At 44.4% G+C, this 18,169-nt stretch overlaps 1 protein-coding gene across 1 annotated transcript in view; it reads left to right on the top strand.

The window, feature by feature from the left end:
* Window positions 1–18,169, top strand: part of inpp5a (inositol polyphosphate-5-phosphatase A) — a 106,464-nt gene that overhangs the window by 28,119 nt on the left and 60,176 nt on the right. Inside the window, exons 3-4 of the mRNA XM_076169327.1 lie at window positions 3,365–3,465; window positions 3,781–3,868. Of these exons, the coding sequence (XP_076025442.1) occupies window positions 3,365–3,465; window positions 3,781–3,868 (189 nt within the window). The remainder of the gene's footprint in view (window positions 1–3,364; window positions 3,466–3,780; window positions 3,869–18,169) is intronic.

Raw genomic sequence — 18,169 nt, 5'->3', positions numbered from 1 at the left:
TGCCATATTTCCTACTACAACATCCTGGAAAATAAACAGAAAAAGCAGTTAAACTGGCTTTTATAGAGCATCAGGTACAATGCAAGGATGCCTACTGGCACATGTCAACATTATAGCTGTGCTCAGATGTGCGTGTGTGTCTGTGTGTGTTTTGCTTTCCCTTTGTCACACACACAGCTATACCATACATTGAACAGTGCAGCAGATCAACTCATTCCTTTTCTAAGAGAGCTCTGTTAACAGTAACTACTAATACTTTGGAGAGTCTCACTCAGTGCATGTGTAACAGGTCTCACCTGAAGTTTGAGGTCATCCTGTCTTATGTCATTGAGTCCTATCAACTCCTTTGTCAGGAAAGGCAGGCTAAAGTTATTTCCATGTAAGTAAAGCAGGGGGAATTTGCCTGCTTCATGTTCATGAGACTGGGTTTTAATGGGAAGCTGCCACTGCTGCAGTCTTATAAACAGCACTTTGCATTTGCACCACACTAAATTAAAATAATCCCGCAGCTGATTTCCCTTTCAAACTTCATTTGACCCTCACAAACCGCAGATTGCCGGACCCAAGGTTGTGATTTGTTATTGTCAGACACACCGCGTTGAAGGTGTAGATCAGATTTTGAGCTGGGTCTAATTTACCCATAACAATGGAGCTTAGAGGTTAGGTTGTGTTTTCCGTAAGGCAGTTCTAAGATTGATTTGACTGTAATTTGAACCTTATGGTGGTTTGGAGAACTTTAAAAACCCTCTTTGATATCTGACAGAACAGAATATCATTCATTTAGAACAGACACCTAAATATGAACACACGGTCAGGCCTAGTTTGATGTTTTTCTTGATAGAAGTAACTACTCACTAATCCCTCTCTGAGGTCTACTTCCGGTCGGGTGTGTTTTCATGGAGTGCACACAGGAGGTTGCAGCCACCAGGGGGCTTTTCCAATGAAGAGTCTTTACATACCTCGGTCTTGTTTGTGTGAGCTGTCTTGACAAAATTGAAAACCTGCAATCAGGCTTAACCGGTATCATACCCCTGCTAATCAACAGACTTTGTTAAATTCGGCTTTTTTAATGCATCGGCATGCGTGCGCTCATAAAAGGGGTGGAGTCTGCAAGGATTGGAAGGTTTAGGAATTGGAAAAATGCACAGTTTTCAGTGAAATAACTTAAAGAATAGTTGTTCTTCACTAGGACCTCTCCTGCCCTTCACTGGGTAATGGGTTTGGCAGGATCAGGGGGCTTTGAATGTTAGATGGAAAAGCAGAGTCAGGGGGGTAGAGGGGTCGGCCTGTGTGTCGTCTCTGCTGTGGAATCTGCTGAACCCGCTGATCCTTTGATTTGATTTCGTCCGCCACTTTCTACGGGTTCCGTTTTAAAATAACTTTTTAAGTGATTTCACCAGTAAAATCCAGAGCTCTGAAACAAAACCCCTGTTGGAGTGATGCTGCTCATGTTTTTCACCACTCTGTACACCTCCACACTAAAGGCTGTTTGTGAGCAGTTATATTTTCTCTGGATTCCTTTTTTTCTCCAGGTTTAATCCAATTCTATCATGGAAAAGTGCCAAAAGAATGACGGAATACAGAAGAAGCAATTATTAGAACTATAACAAGGATCAGAGATGAGGATGAACAGAGCTGTGTGTCCTTTCTAAGTTTCCCATCACTCATGTTGACACAATTTAGGGTGTCAGTGGTTTCGTAAACATACGAGGTGAGGTGAGGTGAGATGTGGCTGGTTTCATTCTCTGTAACATTCTCACTTCTACCTCCGTGTGAGGTAGAGAAATTGTTCCACATGGTGAAGAGGTGTTAATCCTGTCAGCATGGCCTATCTCTGTCTCTGTCTCTGTCTCTGTGTCTCTCTCTGTCTCTCTCTCTGTCTCTCTCTGTCTCTCTCGCTCTTTAGCGCCACAGCAGCTGCAGTGTGGTCGTTGTGTTTAAAAAGGCTGCCACTGTTTAATCTCATCATAAAGGACATTTTACAGCCATTCGGTGTGTCAATATCTCGGGCGCTACCTGACTGCTAATGTCAACAGAATTTCTTGTCAGCAGTTGTAGATTTAATTGGAAATTGGTCACGTTTGCATTTTACTGAAATGAAACAAAGCCAAAGTGGCTGATGTTGTTTGGTCTCTAACTGATAGCATTGGGTGATTTTGGTAATGAAATTTGCACCCGGATAGTGTCTATTTGCCAACGTAGGACTGGATTTATAGGCTGGAAAGACAAGTAGAATACAATAACACATGCGTGTGGACATAAGCACACAGACACACACACACGCACACTCACACTCAAGCACACACATACACACACACACGTTTTAGCCTGATATTAGTTGCAGCCTCCTTGAGAGCATGACCTTTTCCATTGTGAGTTGATAGGTCCACTAATCTTTCTAAGTTTGAGCGTTGAGCCCGCTGTAGGTCTCCACTCTTGGGTCATCGAGCTAAGTGACAAGCCATAGGTTGATGGAAAATCCATAGTGTTATTGCCATACATTACTTTTATTTGATTCGACCTGTAGTGAGCGTAATGCAACGCTGTGGAGGGGTGCTAGTAATGAAACAGGAGTGTGTTTGGGTCCCGGGACCATTTGTAGACCCCCCCTCCCCTCTCCCGCTTAGACTGTGTGACATTGATATAGGGCCTCTGCCTGCCGTCCACAAGCCCGACCCGTGAGTGCTTGTGAGTGCTGTAAATCACTGTGTGGTATGGATTTCCCGTTAGAGGTCAGCACCTCTGAACACATCTGACAGGGTGCTTGCAAACACCTTCCTATGTCTGGGACTGGATTTTAAAGGAGAACGACATTAGGTCACGTGACTCTGGATGGAGTAGAAAGCACGTGGCATTACATTGTAATCACCCATTTCTATCAATTATAAAACAGTTAAGCATGTGATATATAGAAGAATATTTGTGTGACGCTTCACCACAAACCAAAGCTTTTTATGTCTGCTGGAGTGTCGCCCATTTTCAAGCACTGTCAACACACAGCAGCTCAGTTACCAGCAGTATAGTGACTGATTTGCAAGCCTAGTGAGTGACGTGGACGCATCTGTCACACCCTGCTCCTGTACAATAGACACAGTGCTGCGGTCTTATGCCTGATGGTTGAAGAGGTACTGGTTATTATGCTTGTGCGATGAGCGTAACGGCTACATTAGCGAGGCCCCGAGTCTTGTGTCAATACAGTAAGCTGTCACAGAGGCAAATTAGAGAGAATGTAGAGCCAGGCATGGTGCTTGTGGAGGGTTCCTGCGTGTTAAGTTCTGTGAAAAATGTGAAAATCTGTGTAGTAGCAGAAGCAGACATGGGTTATGTTTTTGACCTGTGTCTTTTCTCTGTCCCCTCTCTGCAGACAGTACACTCACACAAGCCTCACTTCTTGGCGGTGCACTGTCAGGAGGTGGGAGGGAAGAACTTTGAGGCGTCCATGTCGCACGTGGACAGTTTTGTGAAGTAAGTGTCCTGTTTCTCATAAGGGTATAAGCCTCATTTATGACTACACCGGAAATTGACTTCACCCACTTAAATGCTGTGGAGTAACTTAAAGGAGTCTGTTTTAAATTGGGTAAACTACTCCCCCCACTGGTGGCATCAAGTTTACACCACAGCTGAAGAAATGTTAATATTTGATGAGCATAAATGTTAACTTTATTGAACTAATATTGACTTATTGACTGTAACACTGTGTGTGGTTCACCTTGTAATAAAACTCTACCTCTCTCTCTCTCTCTCTCTCTCTCCTCTCTCTCTCCTTCTCCCCCTCTCCAGAGAGCTCATGTCCAGTGACGCCATGAAGGAGTACAGCAGAGCTCGCGTCTACCTCGATGAAAACTACAAATCCCAGGAGCATTTCACAGTAAGTCCTGTTTCATGCTCTCTAATGTCGGGAAAGTCAGTGCAAGCTCTAGACCGTAACCAGCTTTTGACTTAACCTCACCTACGGTAAACAGCACCCAGACCTCAGTGTACACAACACGTTATCCTTCATACAGTGACACACCGGTTTGAAATAAAGCACTAAAACAATTAACACAACAAATCAAATTAAATTAACATAAATCACAAAGTCTTAAAGTCACTTTGTGGTTGCTTTTAAACTACACTGAAATGAGCTTTAGGTCACTTTTTGGTTTGTTCTTGAAAAGTCTTGATCGTTCTTTGAGCTCATTGAAAACTTCTTAATGTTTGGTTTCATTTGTGTAAATAAATGTAAACGCAGCATATTTAACACAAACACACACAGCTTATAGATGTGAGACTTGTGTTCATAGTGCTCGTGAAAGATGTCTAAGGTTTAATGTGAAATGTAGACAGGACTTTCTTCAGTATGCAGTAATAGCAAATGGCCATAGGGTGTCAGTAGAGATTTGGAAATGTTTATTGTAGCTCAGGTTTTCCAGTGTAACCACAGTACTGAGGTGCCCCGTGAACTTTAATGATTATTAGTATTGATAGGTTTTAGATTAAATTTTTATAAGGTTTGTCTAAGTTTTCCAGTAGGCACAAAGTTTTCTAGTTTATGTTGAAATGGTAATACTTCAAATAGGATCCATCTTGAAGTTGCAGGTTTTAATTACATACACGGTGTAAAATAATTTTAAATATTAAGGAGGTAATACATCAATAGGTGTCATATTTGCACTTTGTTATAGTTAACACAACTATAAATCTTGGGCTTTTTATTCATTTGCCTTACAGCTAAAGTGCTGTATTGTGTTTGGCCTCTTGGTGGAGCCAAATACTCAAACATAACTGCAGTAACAAATTGAAGTCCAGTGATTCTGAGCAGTAGAAGGACACATGGTTTGATTCTGTGTCCCTCACTATATTGTTTGCTGTAGTTTTATTAGGTCTAGTTTAATATAAGTAATAAAACCTATGTGAGAGGATTCCTAGGATATAATGTGCAAACAGGAGAAACGTAGGAAATGAATGCATGAAGCGTGGTTTGGAGCATGTTGATAGCCGAGTTGTGTCTGCTTTGATCCGTCTTCATGTTTTTGGCGTTATGGCCACGCTACACTGCACCTCCACAAATGCTCATAAATCACAACACCCGCTGAGTCACATTTGCTCTTTTCATAAATATATTACAAACACTGGCCTTTACCAAACATAATTATCTGCCGTTTCATTTAAGAGCCGCTTATATCATGGCAGAATGAACTGTTTATTTAATGGCGTTTGTCTATAGATTAACCTTTTTGTTGTATCTCTACTTTCATCAAATAGAGATTGCAGTTTGTGCTTCTCTTTGTGAGTCAGTCAGGTGAAAGAGAAACATCGGATCTGCTTTCTTTGATGTTGATATTGAAATCCTGGCAACAGTAAATATGGATAGACTCTCCGGTCTTTCTCACACAGGGCTTGCCATTTAGCTTAGGTGACATCACCCATATTTGTTTTCTCAAACTTCGATTCCCCCCCCCCCCCTTGCTCCGGGGATAATTGTTTGTTGTCTGCCCCGCTTGTCAATTTTCAGATAATGTAAGTGGAGACGCCATTCTGGGCTCACAATTGTGTGTGTGTGTGTGTTTTTGTGTGTGTGCACGCACACATACTCTGTGTGTGTTTGTGAGTGTGTCGCTTCTTTGGGAGTAGACAAGTGAATATTGTGGTAAAGTGAGACGAGTGTATGGTAATGGCCTGTGAGTGTGTTTACCTGCCTAGCTAATGTGTGTGTGTATACGCATAAAGTTTAGTGTTTGAACTATATTGCTGCGCCCGTAAAAGAGAGGAATGTGAGTGTGTATTTGTTCTACTGCTGCAGTGAAATATGGAATATTCTGTTATCTATATCAGTGTGGGCTCTGTGTGAGAACAGGAGGAACTCACACACTCCATTATAGAGCCGGATAAACAAAACAGTGTCTGTCTGAAACCAAAACCTTCCTTTTAAGGTTTTGAATGGTTTGTGTCAATGAATGAGCAAATACCTTATGGCTATTTGCTGTTGTGGAAAAGCCTTAAAGCAAGGCGCTTAAACCTGTGTGTGACATGTGTAGCAATATAAGACACTGCAGTGCTGTGACAGTCAGCCAATGCTTCAGAAAAACATCCTCCACTTAAGCTTATACAAACACTGCTCTCATCCGTCAATAATACAGTGTAGAATTTAGTCATGTCACAACAAAACACACATTTTACTTCATTGTTTGTGCCTTCAGCTGTAAATAAACCTTCTTAAATCAAAAACCAGTTACAGTTGGATAAAAAATAGAAGTTAATTAAGTTTGTTGCTACTTGCTGATTAAAAGCCCGTCCTGTCCCTAAATCCAACCCTCTGGCAGCGTAAATAAAACGGCATAGAGCCACTGAGGAAGTTGGCACTCTTTTTAAGCAGTGCCCTTGTTGTTTGCTCGGTTAAATCATTTTAATATCTCCAAATTAATATCCTCAACAATCTCCTGAAATGCCACACAATGAAGCCTTTTGACGTGTGAATCTCAACAATGAGAATCGTCGGCAGGCTGGAATCCCTGCTCTCCTCCTTCCCCAGAGGAGATGGGGCTGTGATGAGGAGGCGGTTGACTGACGGCTGAGCTCCAGCCTGGTGTTTTACAGCCCTGTTAAGGTATACAGCAGGTAAAATGTCAATTAGGAAGGCCCGCCCTGATAACTCAACTCCCAATCCACTTGTTCTTGGCCATTAATATTTATCGTAGGCCTGCCCTGGAGCTGCAGCCCCGTGTCATCTGGAATGATGTGAGCTAATACCCGCTCATATTACCTCGTCCTGCTGCACTTTTACTCTCATATCTGCGCAGCTCCACAGACGTGCCTACACACTGACATACACAGGAAGCATTTTTTGGGGCGCACTGTCGCACAGTCTACTAGAGATATACGAACACACACACACACACACACACACACACACACACACACACACACACACACACACACACACACACAAGAACATAATCACACACACACACACACGTACGTCTTCAGCCCTCAGTTGTTCCAGGGCATTTTAATGGGAAATTAAAGGCATCCCTCATGTCTGTGGTCTGCAGGACAGGAATGAGAGCAGCCATGGAGGATAAATCAGGCTCTGTGGCTTGACAGGGCACTGCTGTCTGTCTTGTTTTATCCTGTACCTGTGTGTGTGTGTGTGTGTGAGAGTGTGTGTGTGTGTGTATGTGTGTGTGTGACTTTTGTTCATCGTAAGACACACTGTTGTCAAGTGTTATCAAGCTGGAAGCAGCGTTATGGAGTTTATGTGCGATTCTACCAGCATCATTAATTTTATGTTACATTAAACCTACAGCAATTTGTAATAGACCCCAGGCAACCACTTAAGTCTGTATAATTTATACAAAATCACATTTAAATAAGAGTTACAACGCCGTTGCTGTGTAAATGTAATTTTCGATTTTACAAAATAGAAGAAAATGTCCATGGAACTCTTGTTAAAAGTTAAAGACTCAATGTGTTCCTTCCTTGTCCGCCTCCATCAGGGAGAGTCTGACTCTTCAGTCTTCCTGCAGCCATGATGTAATAAAGGCCTTTTATCTTTAGAAGCAGAGTGTCGTGGACATTTTCTCATTTTTCGATCAGTTTGAGTCCTTTTCCGCAGAGCACCTTCACTTGCACTCTCTTTTGGAATCCTCATTTGGAGTAAGTGAGTTAAACTGATATGATGATGTTAGACTTCATGTTTAATCATCCCACCGATCATTAATTTAATGTGATATGCTGAATCAGGAAAAAAAGGCCTTGGATGCTCTGAAGTGAATTACAACTTTAACTATGGTACCAAAAATAATGATCGTTATTGATTGAATTATTATACTTTAATGTTATAGTTATGTAATGAAGTTCATAGTTTATTCTGCATGTTAACGGAACCCTACTTGATCCTTTCAAATGATTTATTTTGTCTGGTGAAATAGTCAGGAAAATAGATGAACCAAACTAATCAATTTGCGATGATTTGATGCAAAGAAAAGCAAAGGGAATGTTGTATTGGAATCACTGTAACACGAACACGTTGACAGAAGCCACAACGAGACAAAAATAACTAATGACCCTTTGAACACACTATTTTGTTGTAGCGTTTAAAGAAAATGCATTTAAAAGCTATTTTTCTATCCAGACGGCGGTTATTTTCCCGGTCAGGTTCCAAAGACGATGCTGCAAAGTGTAAACAGTCATTCAAAGTCGTACAAATTGTGTGAGTGACAAGCATTGTGCCAGCAGATGGATTTGTTCTTACTACTTAGACTTAGTACTTAGACGCTGTCTCATAAAAGCAAAGGGCCATCGAGTGTCCTTCAAACCCATGAGCGAGACAGTGAAACTCCACCTCCTTGTTCTGTTATAAATACAGCAACATCTGCGAAATGATTAATACTGTTAAGTCAATACCTGGTTTTATGACATTTAGAACACAATACAGTGCAATGCAGCTTTATTAATCTCTCGTGGGGGCAATTAATAGGCGCTGCATCTTCAACAAACATCCTCCACACATCAAATTAGTGCCGTAACACTCAAGGACATTGACACTTAACTCAGGATCATTTGGTACGGCGGCAGCAAACGGCGTCTTCCTGTTTAATCCACCCTCTGATCTCGGGTTTGTAGCCCCCCGTCAGTCTGATCCAGAGGTGAGACCTTAACTCTTCGGCAGCGGCGTGCTGTAATGCAATCATCAGTATGAGTCTGCTCGGGTAGGAATTTATGAACACTTAGTGTCTGTGTGTGCTGACAGGGCCTCAGCGTGAGTGTGTTTACGGTATTACCTACAGATACATGTCACTTACATTTATCGCCGTTTTTTTTTAACTGCATCCTATATCACACACACAGCCTGTTTCCCCCCTTTTTTTTTTTTTTACGACGGAACAGAACTGGGTTGCACGTGGAGATTATACGGGAGCAAGAGACACGGACGTCCAGAGAAAGTGGGGTCACAGAGGAGGGGTCTCTGCCTGCGGGCGTGTTGGTTTTAGACACAGAGGTTAACTAGCTAGGTCCAGTCGCGCTCGTCCCACTCCACAGCCACGCGTGTTTTAAAGGAGATCACCAGCGTGAAAAAAACGGGTTAAGATATTGCAGACTAAATCTCGCAGAGCTCTTATTTCAATATGGCGAGAAGTACGGCACAGACTGAGGCCATTTGAATGGAGTAGATGTCAGCCTGGTAATATCGCCGGGCCATAACTCTCCGCGGCCATCACTCATACTCTCAGGGCAGACATAAGTGCATATACACACACACACACACACACACACACACACCCACACACACCGTGACATGGCGCGAATAAACACTGATGCGAGAGCACGCGCGCAAACACACACACACTCGGGACATGTGTTGAGCGACAATCAATGAATCTGCCATCAGACGTGAGTTATGAGGGAGAGAGAGTGGGCATTCCCTCTGTGGAAATATTTTTGACTTAAAATGTATATATAATTAATGGATGGTGAAAGAGGTGGAGGGATTGATGCATTTATTACACCGAGTCAAATCTGGGGAAAGGTGCCTTTTGCCCTTCTGGCTCATCACTGAGCTGGACGTAGGCTCTTATACTGTATATACACACACACACACACACGCACCTAAAGGAGGCATCCCACAACTCACACTCACACCACGCTTCCCCTCATAAACAGCGTGTGTGTGTGTGGGACTAGTGGCGGTCAGCAGGATCTAACCAGGGGAAGTAAATCAGTGCTTGTGCTAGAGGTGGAGGTGTTGTTGTGATGTGTTGTAGGGTAAGATGTTGTTGTAGCGTGTGTGTGTGTGTATGTGTGTGTGTGTGGAGGGGGTTTGCGGGGTCTCCAGCCACAGATAATGATGTGATTCTCGCACGAGGCGGGCCAGGTGTGTACATCGGCACCGTCCATTATGATGTGCGACCCCGACCCCCCCACCCCACACACACACACACACACCCTCCACCCCCTTCCACCAGCCACCGTGGGGGCAGAGTGAAGGTGAGCCTGTCATATCGATCTTTTTAGTGCTAAAATATGAGCCACTTTACTCTGCTCCCTGGCGCAGTGATGTGAAAAATAATAACTCGGACCCAAATTAAAAATATTGATCGCTGAGGAGGTGTTGAGAGCAAATAAACACCCTCTGAAGGATTTTTATCCCTCCACCCACCACCCTCCTCTTCTCTCCTCCTCCCTCCTCCTCCTCCTCCTCTGTGTCCCTCCCAGCCCAGTGAAAGGGCCGGGTCAGGGATGGTGACGAGCCGGACTGTAAGAAAAAAACCATCTCCTCTCCCAGTCGTCTCTGTTATAACCCCACCAGGCTCCTGATGCTCTTTATTGTTCCCCGGCGCAAATCAACAAACAAGGAAGTCTCTCCCTCCTTATCATCCACTCTGGGCGCTGATTGATCGAGCCTAGACTTCATAACGTGACATTAGCTCGTCTCTATCCAGGTTTCCCCTCCAGTCATAATTTTTTGCACATCTGAGCGTGACTTTTTTTTCCGTCTCTCCCCCCCCCCCCCCCCCCCCCCCCCCCCCGCCTCCTTTAACAGATGAGCTGACACGGGGCCATCAAACGGGTGGGAAAACAATTGCCACAAGGTTAATTTTATTGCCTGCTCCATGCATTTGTGAGCAGGCGGGAGGTGTCCTCTGCCTGGGTCCTGATGAATGGTTGTGCCGTACGGACGGGAATGAAAATGAGAGGGGAGAGGCCAGGAGCGGGGGGGGGGGGGAGCCAGAGTCCCGCCGCCCCACCTGAAATCTAAATTGAAATTCTCTGACACGCTCAAAATTGGTATTCTGATATATAAGTGAGGTGATGTTCCATTTAGTTTGATGATGAAAGCCGTCATGTGTCCCAGTCAATTGCATTTTACGACACCTACTTTACCCCCATACGTCTAAAGAAGGTTAATATCTTGCACATCCTAAACGGCGGATGTCAGATTGTCCCAAGTCCGTACAAAAATAAACTACTTAGTGTATCTAAATGCTGTCGTAATACTTGGCTGTCCCGGCCGCGGCTCTATTGATTGTCCACAAGGACGTTTGTTCCGTTTTTTGGGAGACAGGGGGGGTGAATGAATAGATATTTGATGGAGCTCTCGGAATGGGGGCCCGGGACGGCATCTGCATCTCAGTGCTGTGTCAGTGGGGATGAGAGCCAGGCGTCGGGGAGAATCACATGCTGCCTTGTTGACATCAGTGAGAGGGAGCGGGGAGCCCGGAGCTGGCGATATCTCCGCTTCCCCACTCGGAGCTGAGGCCTCTCGCTGAAAGCTCACTCCTGTCTGCTGGCGTCAGGCCTGAGCAGTGTGTGTGTATGCGAGTGTGTGTGTGTGTGTGTGTGTGTGTATGCATGTATACTGTACAGCCGTGTGGCATTACTGATACGGGGGGGGGGGGGGGTAGAGCTCGTCAGTACTTTGTCCATATATATCGATTCTTCCTCCAGCAGCAGCTACAGCCGTTTAATTTGCATGGCCCGGATGACCCAGGCGGTCACTGGCTATTATATTCCCATTAGCTAATCTCTCTCAGCTTTGATTTCCATAATCCTCTCTCTATTCAGAGTCCTCACAGCTCTCACAGTCCCGCGCTCCCTGGAGAAAAATGACTCCCCCCTCCACCGCCACCACCCTACTCCCTCCAACCCAACCAGCCATTCTACTTTCCTCAAAAATCTACACGGCGACATGCATCACACACACTGAGAGACAACAGAAGCATGAGCCCTGCGGCAAAGTAACACAATTATGTTCAGACATAAATATCACCGTTTTATTCAAATATTAATACTAATACTGACTGAAAAGGACCTGAAAGGAGTTTTGACATTGACAAAACTCCAATCTTCATTTTGCAGAATTGGTGTGAATTCAGCTCAAATTTACATATTATAACATCCTTAATTTTTACATGCAATTACACGTCACATTTAATGCATCTTAACACAAAACGGCACAAAACTTGAAATTAGATGACAATCCATGTATTTGTGATAATGATTACAGATCTCCTGTTAAGAACGGCAGAGAAAAGGGGGCTGCAATGTAAATCTATGATTTATATACATGAATACATACACGTACAATTGTTTTCCCTCTCAAGTTTCTGCTTCCTATCAGTCATACTTCTTGCTTACATTTTGTTTATGCATGTGCCCTGATCCTCTCTGCACACATTATTGTGTTTGTGTGCGAGCGGCGTTGAGATTAGTGCGGGTGATATGTGCGTCGGGTGTCAGGGGAGGCGTTGTTAAATAGCCCATGGCGTCGCTTTAAAGGACCCTTTATTAACATGAGTGTCAAAGCACAACTTATCTGTCTATGCAATGGATTAAGCCCTGCTGCGGAAGATGATCGTATTTCAGCTGCCTGTCACTTCACTTTCGGCATACACACACACACACACACACACACACTCGCACACACACACACCATCTGGGTATTCGCACAGCTTCTTAGTTCGGTTAGATTTATAAACTTCTTAATTATTAGCAGTTATAAGTCTTTGAGTACTCGGGTTGAAGAGATTTGATGAATGATTTTAGTGTTTCCTTTCCTGAAAACCATCTATAAATCATTTTCTTTCTATTGTTACATGGAAAACGCACAAAATGATGCATGTCAAAGTTCATCCTGGCCCCTGTAGCCAATCTCATATAGTGATGTGGATTTGCTGTCTCTCCTCTGTTACATCCACTCACCCTCTCCGGGAGAGAAACATCTGGTGTTTCAGGCCAAATTGACCTTAATCACCCTCAGTAGAGGTTTCTTGGCGCGATTGCTACATTGATCAAAGAGGACCTCGCACCTACCACCCACACGCCACCCTTGACACCCCCTCCTCTCCAAATGAGCTGATAATTAATAAGGGCTGGCTCTGCAAACACTAGTCAACAGACAGTATGATGGATCGGAGTGCCTGGATGCGAACCAATACATACAACGCAGAGTTTTCTGTTCTCCTCCCCCTCCTCCTCCTCCTCCTCCTCTTCCTCCTCCTCCTCCTCTCTCCGGCCCCTCCTGAAAGGCCCCTGGGTGTCCTTTAAACCGCATGATCAGACATTCACAGGAGCACCCACCCTGCTAATTAAATACCCACAGGTTGCCCTTGTTTTCCAGCAGGGATGCGTTCTATCTGCTCACTATTGGCATGTATTTAATAATTCATGGCGCTGCATCCCTCAGGACAGCGCTTAGTGTTTGTGCGGCGCTGTTGCAGACTTGTATTTGCTTATTAACTGATGATGAAATGTCCCTATCTTGTATCGCACCTATGCTTTCCTATATAGAAAGTAAAACGCGTAGTAGATTCAGCCGATTTCCTGTCTTGCTTCCTCCATTTAGTCGGCTGACTCCTCGCGGGATGAGCTGAGCGGTGACAGACATGCCCGTGATTGATTTGTACCGCCGTGCTAATGGCTTCCTTTTAATCACTTCGCTTCCTCATGTTTTGTCAACACGTGACTTGTTAGCGACTAATTGTGAGATATGGGCATTTTCTCTGCGGGGGAAACTCTGTTAGCTGCTGGATTCTCCTGGTTAAAGGATTCAGAGCTATGGCCGGCGAGTCGCTAGTGACAGTTGATGTAATAGTAGTGCGCGGCTTTGTCGTTTGGAATAGGTACGTGTTTAAGAAAGAGAAAAACAGGGGAATTGAAAGTGGAGAGGATTAAGAAACTAAATAAGGGGCCGGTTTGACACTTAATGATATTAGTTCCTGTCCCGGCTGCAGGAGGTTGTGTGGTTGTCGGACCCCTTTGTGGCCCCTCACCACTGGGATTGGGTGTAATTGGTAAATTTGGTCTATGGGTTGCAGTGGAGGGTCGCAAGCTATGGGCTGTGAGCCTGTCATAATAACAACCAACAATGTGATCATTTCATTTCCTTTTCACTTACGCGTCACCTCACCTCACGTTAGAAAGAAACCCCACCCCTAGACACACACCTCCGCATGCACACCCAGGCACTGTTGGATCCACTTTATTTCACTCTAACCATCACAATGACTCTAAATAGCCTTTCAAAAGCAGAGTGAGGAGGGAGACTAAAATAATCGAATCACACAATTACGCCTGGGCTTCATTCTATAGTTAAGTGCATTTTTATTGTGTAACATTTCTTTTTTCCCTGCACACTCTCCTGCTGTTCCACCCGCCTATTTTTCCTGCCTCCCTCAGCAAGCGTTCTCTCCCTGCCACTTCTCATCTAATATGGCCATAATTGGGTTTAGATGTACAAATCAAATTTCAGCAATTGGGTTATCTTCCTCTGAAATTGAAGAGGTCTCTGGGCCGGCATGGGTGGAGAGTTAATCTGCTTTTGTTAAACCCTCCTTTGGTCGCAGTGCCGGCAACATTGGACTGCACCAGTTAAAGCGTTTTACCTGTCACTGGACATGCTCGTAATTTACCCCCCCCCCAAGCCCAAAACCCCCTCTCCAATACACACAACACACACACACACACACACCGCTACCCTGTGGTTTTCCTCGTGCAAATAATGACATTTGAATCGAGCATTAACAGGCTTAATTACTTTAAAATTGTCATTTTAATTTACACTGATATAGTATTGATCACACAAGCAGAGATTAAGGCCCTCAGTGGAGCGGTTGATGTGGAATTAAACGGGGCCGGGTCCTCCTGGGGCCCGCCTGGCCTGTCCTACTGCAGCCAGAAGAGGAATGACATCCTCCCCCTAATGAACTGGCAGCATGCGCAGACATGAATTTCAGGCCCCGCTGGAGAAGGAGGGAAATAATGGGGTTTGGGGAGCCATGGCGGGTTATTCATTCACTGCCATGCACCAATTCTCCTGTGATTCATCCAAGGCCCCCAGACCCCCACTGCCTGTTTGCCTGCCACATGCTGCCCGTCTGACCTTTCTCCTGGCTAAGTGTATATATATAATATATATATATATATATATAATATATATATATGTGGCTTCCCTCCATCGGGAGCACCTTACCCTATGCCAGGTACCATGTGGAAAGGAGGGGGGGGGCGTACGGGGAGGGGGTGGGGGTATTAGGGGGTGACGCACCTACATGGAGCCATCAGATTCTAATCCAAACATCCCCCTGTGGTGGAAGTGCCGGTCCGTGCTTCTCCCTCTCATCCCGGCTCACCAGCCTGTCGGAAGAAGATGACACTTTCCCGGGGAATTGATCTCCTCACTCCAGCCCGATGTCACGCACAGCTGGTTAATATCAGGGGGGAAAATCGTTACATTAAATCCAAGCAATTTCTTCCCAGTTTGAGGAAAGCCGGGCCTCTTCTCTTGTTTCGGTTGCGTCGTGAAGTAATTATAGCAGCAACAACCTCTTGACACCGGACTCCAATAAACACACTCAAACAATCACACTTCACACAAGTGCTTTTAATGACTGTCTGTTTGAGTACGAGGCCTGATGAGAATTACAAGGCTGTGTGTGCAGACGCAGGAAGGAAGAGTCGGCTGGAATGAAACATTTATGCTGGAAATGACTGCTTCAATCTGCTCTGTGTAGAAGAGGCTTGAGGGATGTGACTTTACACTATTTTACACTATTTTAGACTATTTTAAAGGATAATAAGAGTCTAAGAGAGATTTATTTTTTGCGATTCATCATCTTGTAAATAGTTCTCTATCATAAAATTGACTCATACCAGTCAGAGTGTTTCTTATTCTAAAATCTAAATTCACTTAAAATAATAGAATCAGACATTTGTAAAAGATATAAACATATTCTTTGTAAGAGACAGATGCCAGCCTCTTTATACGGTGGCGGTGATGGTGATGCGATAGTATACACTTACACACACACTAACTTTTCTGTTACTCACTGCACTCGATCTCAAGTCAATACGTGTCCTTGAGTCCGTCGACTACCGGTGCTCCCTAAAACAGCCCAAAGGTCCCAGTGCAGATTGAAAAGGGGGTGGGGGGGAGATTGTTTGTGAGGTCCTCCTTTCATTGCATTACCTACACCTGGATGTCCCAAGGTGGAAGCCATCTTGACGATGAGGGCTTAACAAAACAACAGAACCCCCCCCCCCCACCGCCCTCTGCCGCCTCGACTGGCAACTCTCCGTGACGGATATCAAGACGTCTCCAATACGCGTAATGGACTTGGCACGGCCCGGGGTGGCTGGGCTCGGGCCTTCTACTTCACTCTGTCATCCAATCACCTTATTCTAATGCTCTTGCATTGTTTAGTCAACCAGCCGTCCATTTACATCAACCCATAACCACACAGCTACACCACAAAAGCACTTAATAGAATTAGCAGGTATTGTGCAGCACATTTTAAACGCTTAGGCCATTTTAAACACACACACTCAGTCACTCCACCTCCCTCCCTTAGCTGATGTTGCTCGCTGTCAGAGTAATGGCATCGCCGGCTCTCCGTGCGGCGCTTTGCCTTTCCTCTTCAACTCTCATAACTCTGTACTCTTCCCGCTGTGGACAGTTTACTCACATCTTTAAATGTCTAGTCAATATTGTTGTCACGTTTATGTTATGTACTACATATTAATAGCTCATAAAGCACATTTGTTGGATTATTAAGTCGTTTTTTTTCTTCATTAGGGGCTACATCTGCAGCTCTCCACTCAAACAGCCCGTTAGATCTAAGCCTCGCAATCTCCTAATCTAATTGCGAGGAATGTTTTTCCCCTCAGTTTGTCTAACCAGTATATAAATGGATAAACAAAAAAATGGAATTGCCACATCGTTGGGAATTTGAAGTCATATGCCCCCTCTCGCCCTTGAGTGAGTTTTTTATTTTCCAATCTCAACACTCCTCCAGTACTATCTAGTTCCACAAATGAGACTCATATGCTTCCCCTCCTTGTGATTAACAAGAAAAAAAACAAATTCACATCAAATTGTTTTGGTTCCTCATTTTCTAATAATATTAAGTGGAACACGCTATGGTTTATTGGGAGTGACTCATCTGCGGGGGTCAGGGGAAATGAGCAATCCCTTTGTCCCCTAGCCGTCACCCTCTGTTAAACTATCACCTATAAAAAGAGCAGTGAGAGGGTGTGTCCTGGCCGGCGTAATAATGAGGACCTTCCTCCGCGTCCCGTTCCCCCGGCCGATTGATTTTTGTTAGGAAAATTAATACAGTCTCTGTAAGGTTCTGGAGGTCAGAGGTAGATGGGTCCCAGCAGATGAGGGGCGGTGCTGGGCTAAGGAACAGACAACGACAGCCGTAGGACCTCCGGAGCCCGGCTGATGAGACTCACCGTGGGTTCTGCGTGAGGGCGGAGTGTGTTGCCCGAGCAATATGATGTATTGTCCCCGCGTTGCCGTCATGCACACGCCAATGTTGTGATTGTTGTCGAGGCCGGCAAATATATAGGCCCATTTATCGACTTCATTCACTCATCTCATATATACTGAATACGTGTCTGTGTTTGGTGTCGCCCTTGTTTTCAGACGCGTGTTCCTTCCTCTTGTCTGTTAATGGTGACAGTTTGATACCGGAGAGATTCGAAAAGGACAAATAACTTACATACACAGCTTAGCAGTGCACTTCCCGCGGATAGTCCGGAGTAAAGTTGATGCGCGGTTCAAACCTCTGCCTGACCCCCAGAGGGAGTGTCTCTTAAAGATATAAAGCAAAGCATAACTGTATTTTAGAGAGTAATGCTTCCCAAGTGGGAACCAATCAAACACAAAGGTTGCCCAGTCAGCAGGGCCCAAACGCACAAGTTCAAGCCACAATAGCACCCTGTGTGCATCACTCCATAGCTAATTACCAACTCATTAAAGAGCCCACTAATTAGATTGGATGTTATGCTGTTTTAGTTAGATTCATGCTCTTAATTTTTGCTGCCTAATTACATTCCCGCGCTTTACAACAAACCCTTTCCTGAGTGTTCCTCGGCCAACTAGAAAACTGAGGATTTATCCACGTAAAGCTGAGATAAATGTGAGCTGAATGTTCTTCGAGTCAGTCTTTTAATCTTCATGTGTTGATTTTAAAAGAGTTTTCTGAGAACTTTGCTAGCATAAACCTGTGACTAGTTAAAGAGGCCTTTTCATGGACAGACATACAAGAGGTTGGATACAACTGTGCGTTATCAGATGTTACTATTTACTGGTAGTCATGAAAGAGTGCTTACTGAGAGATTAGATTAGATTCAGATTAGATTTCTTATTTAATTTGGGAGATTTCTCAAAGATATCTTTACGTAA

This window comes from Genypterus blacodes, unplaced genomic scaffold (genome assembly GCF_046128005.1).
Source record: "Genypterus blacodes isolate CSIRO-AG114 ecotype Tasmania unplaced genomic scaffold, CSIRO-AGI_Gbla_v1 ptg000195l_1, whole genome shotgun sequence".
Classification (NCBI taxonomy): Eukaryota; Metazoa; Chordata; class Actinopteri; order Ophidiiformes; family Ophidiidae; genus Genypterus; species Genypterus blacodes.
Note: the sequence above shows the minus strand (reverse complement) of the source record. Positions and strands in the feature narration are given on the sequence as shown.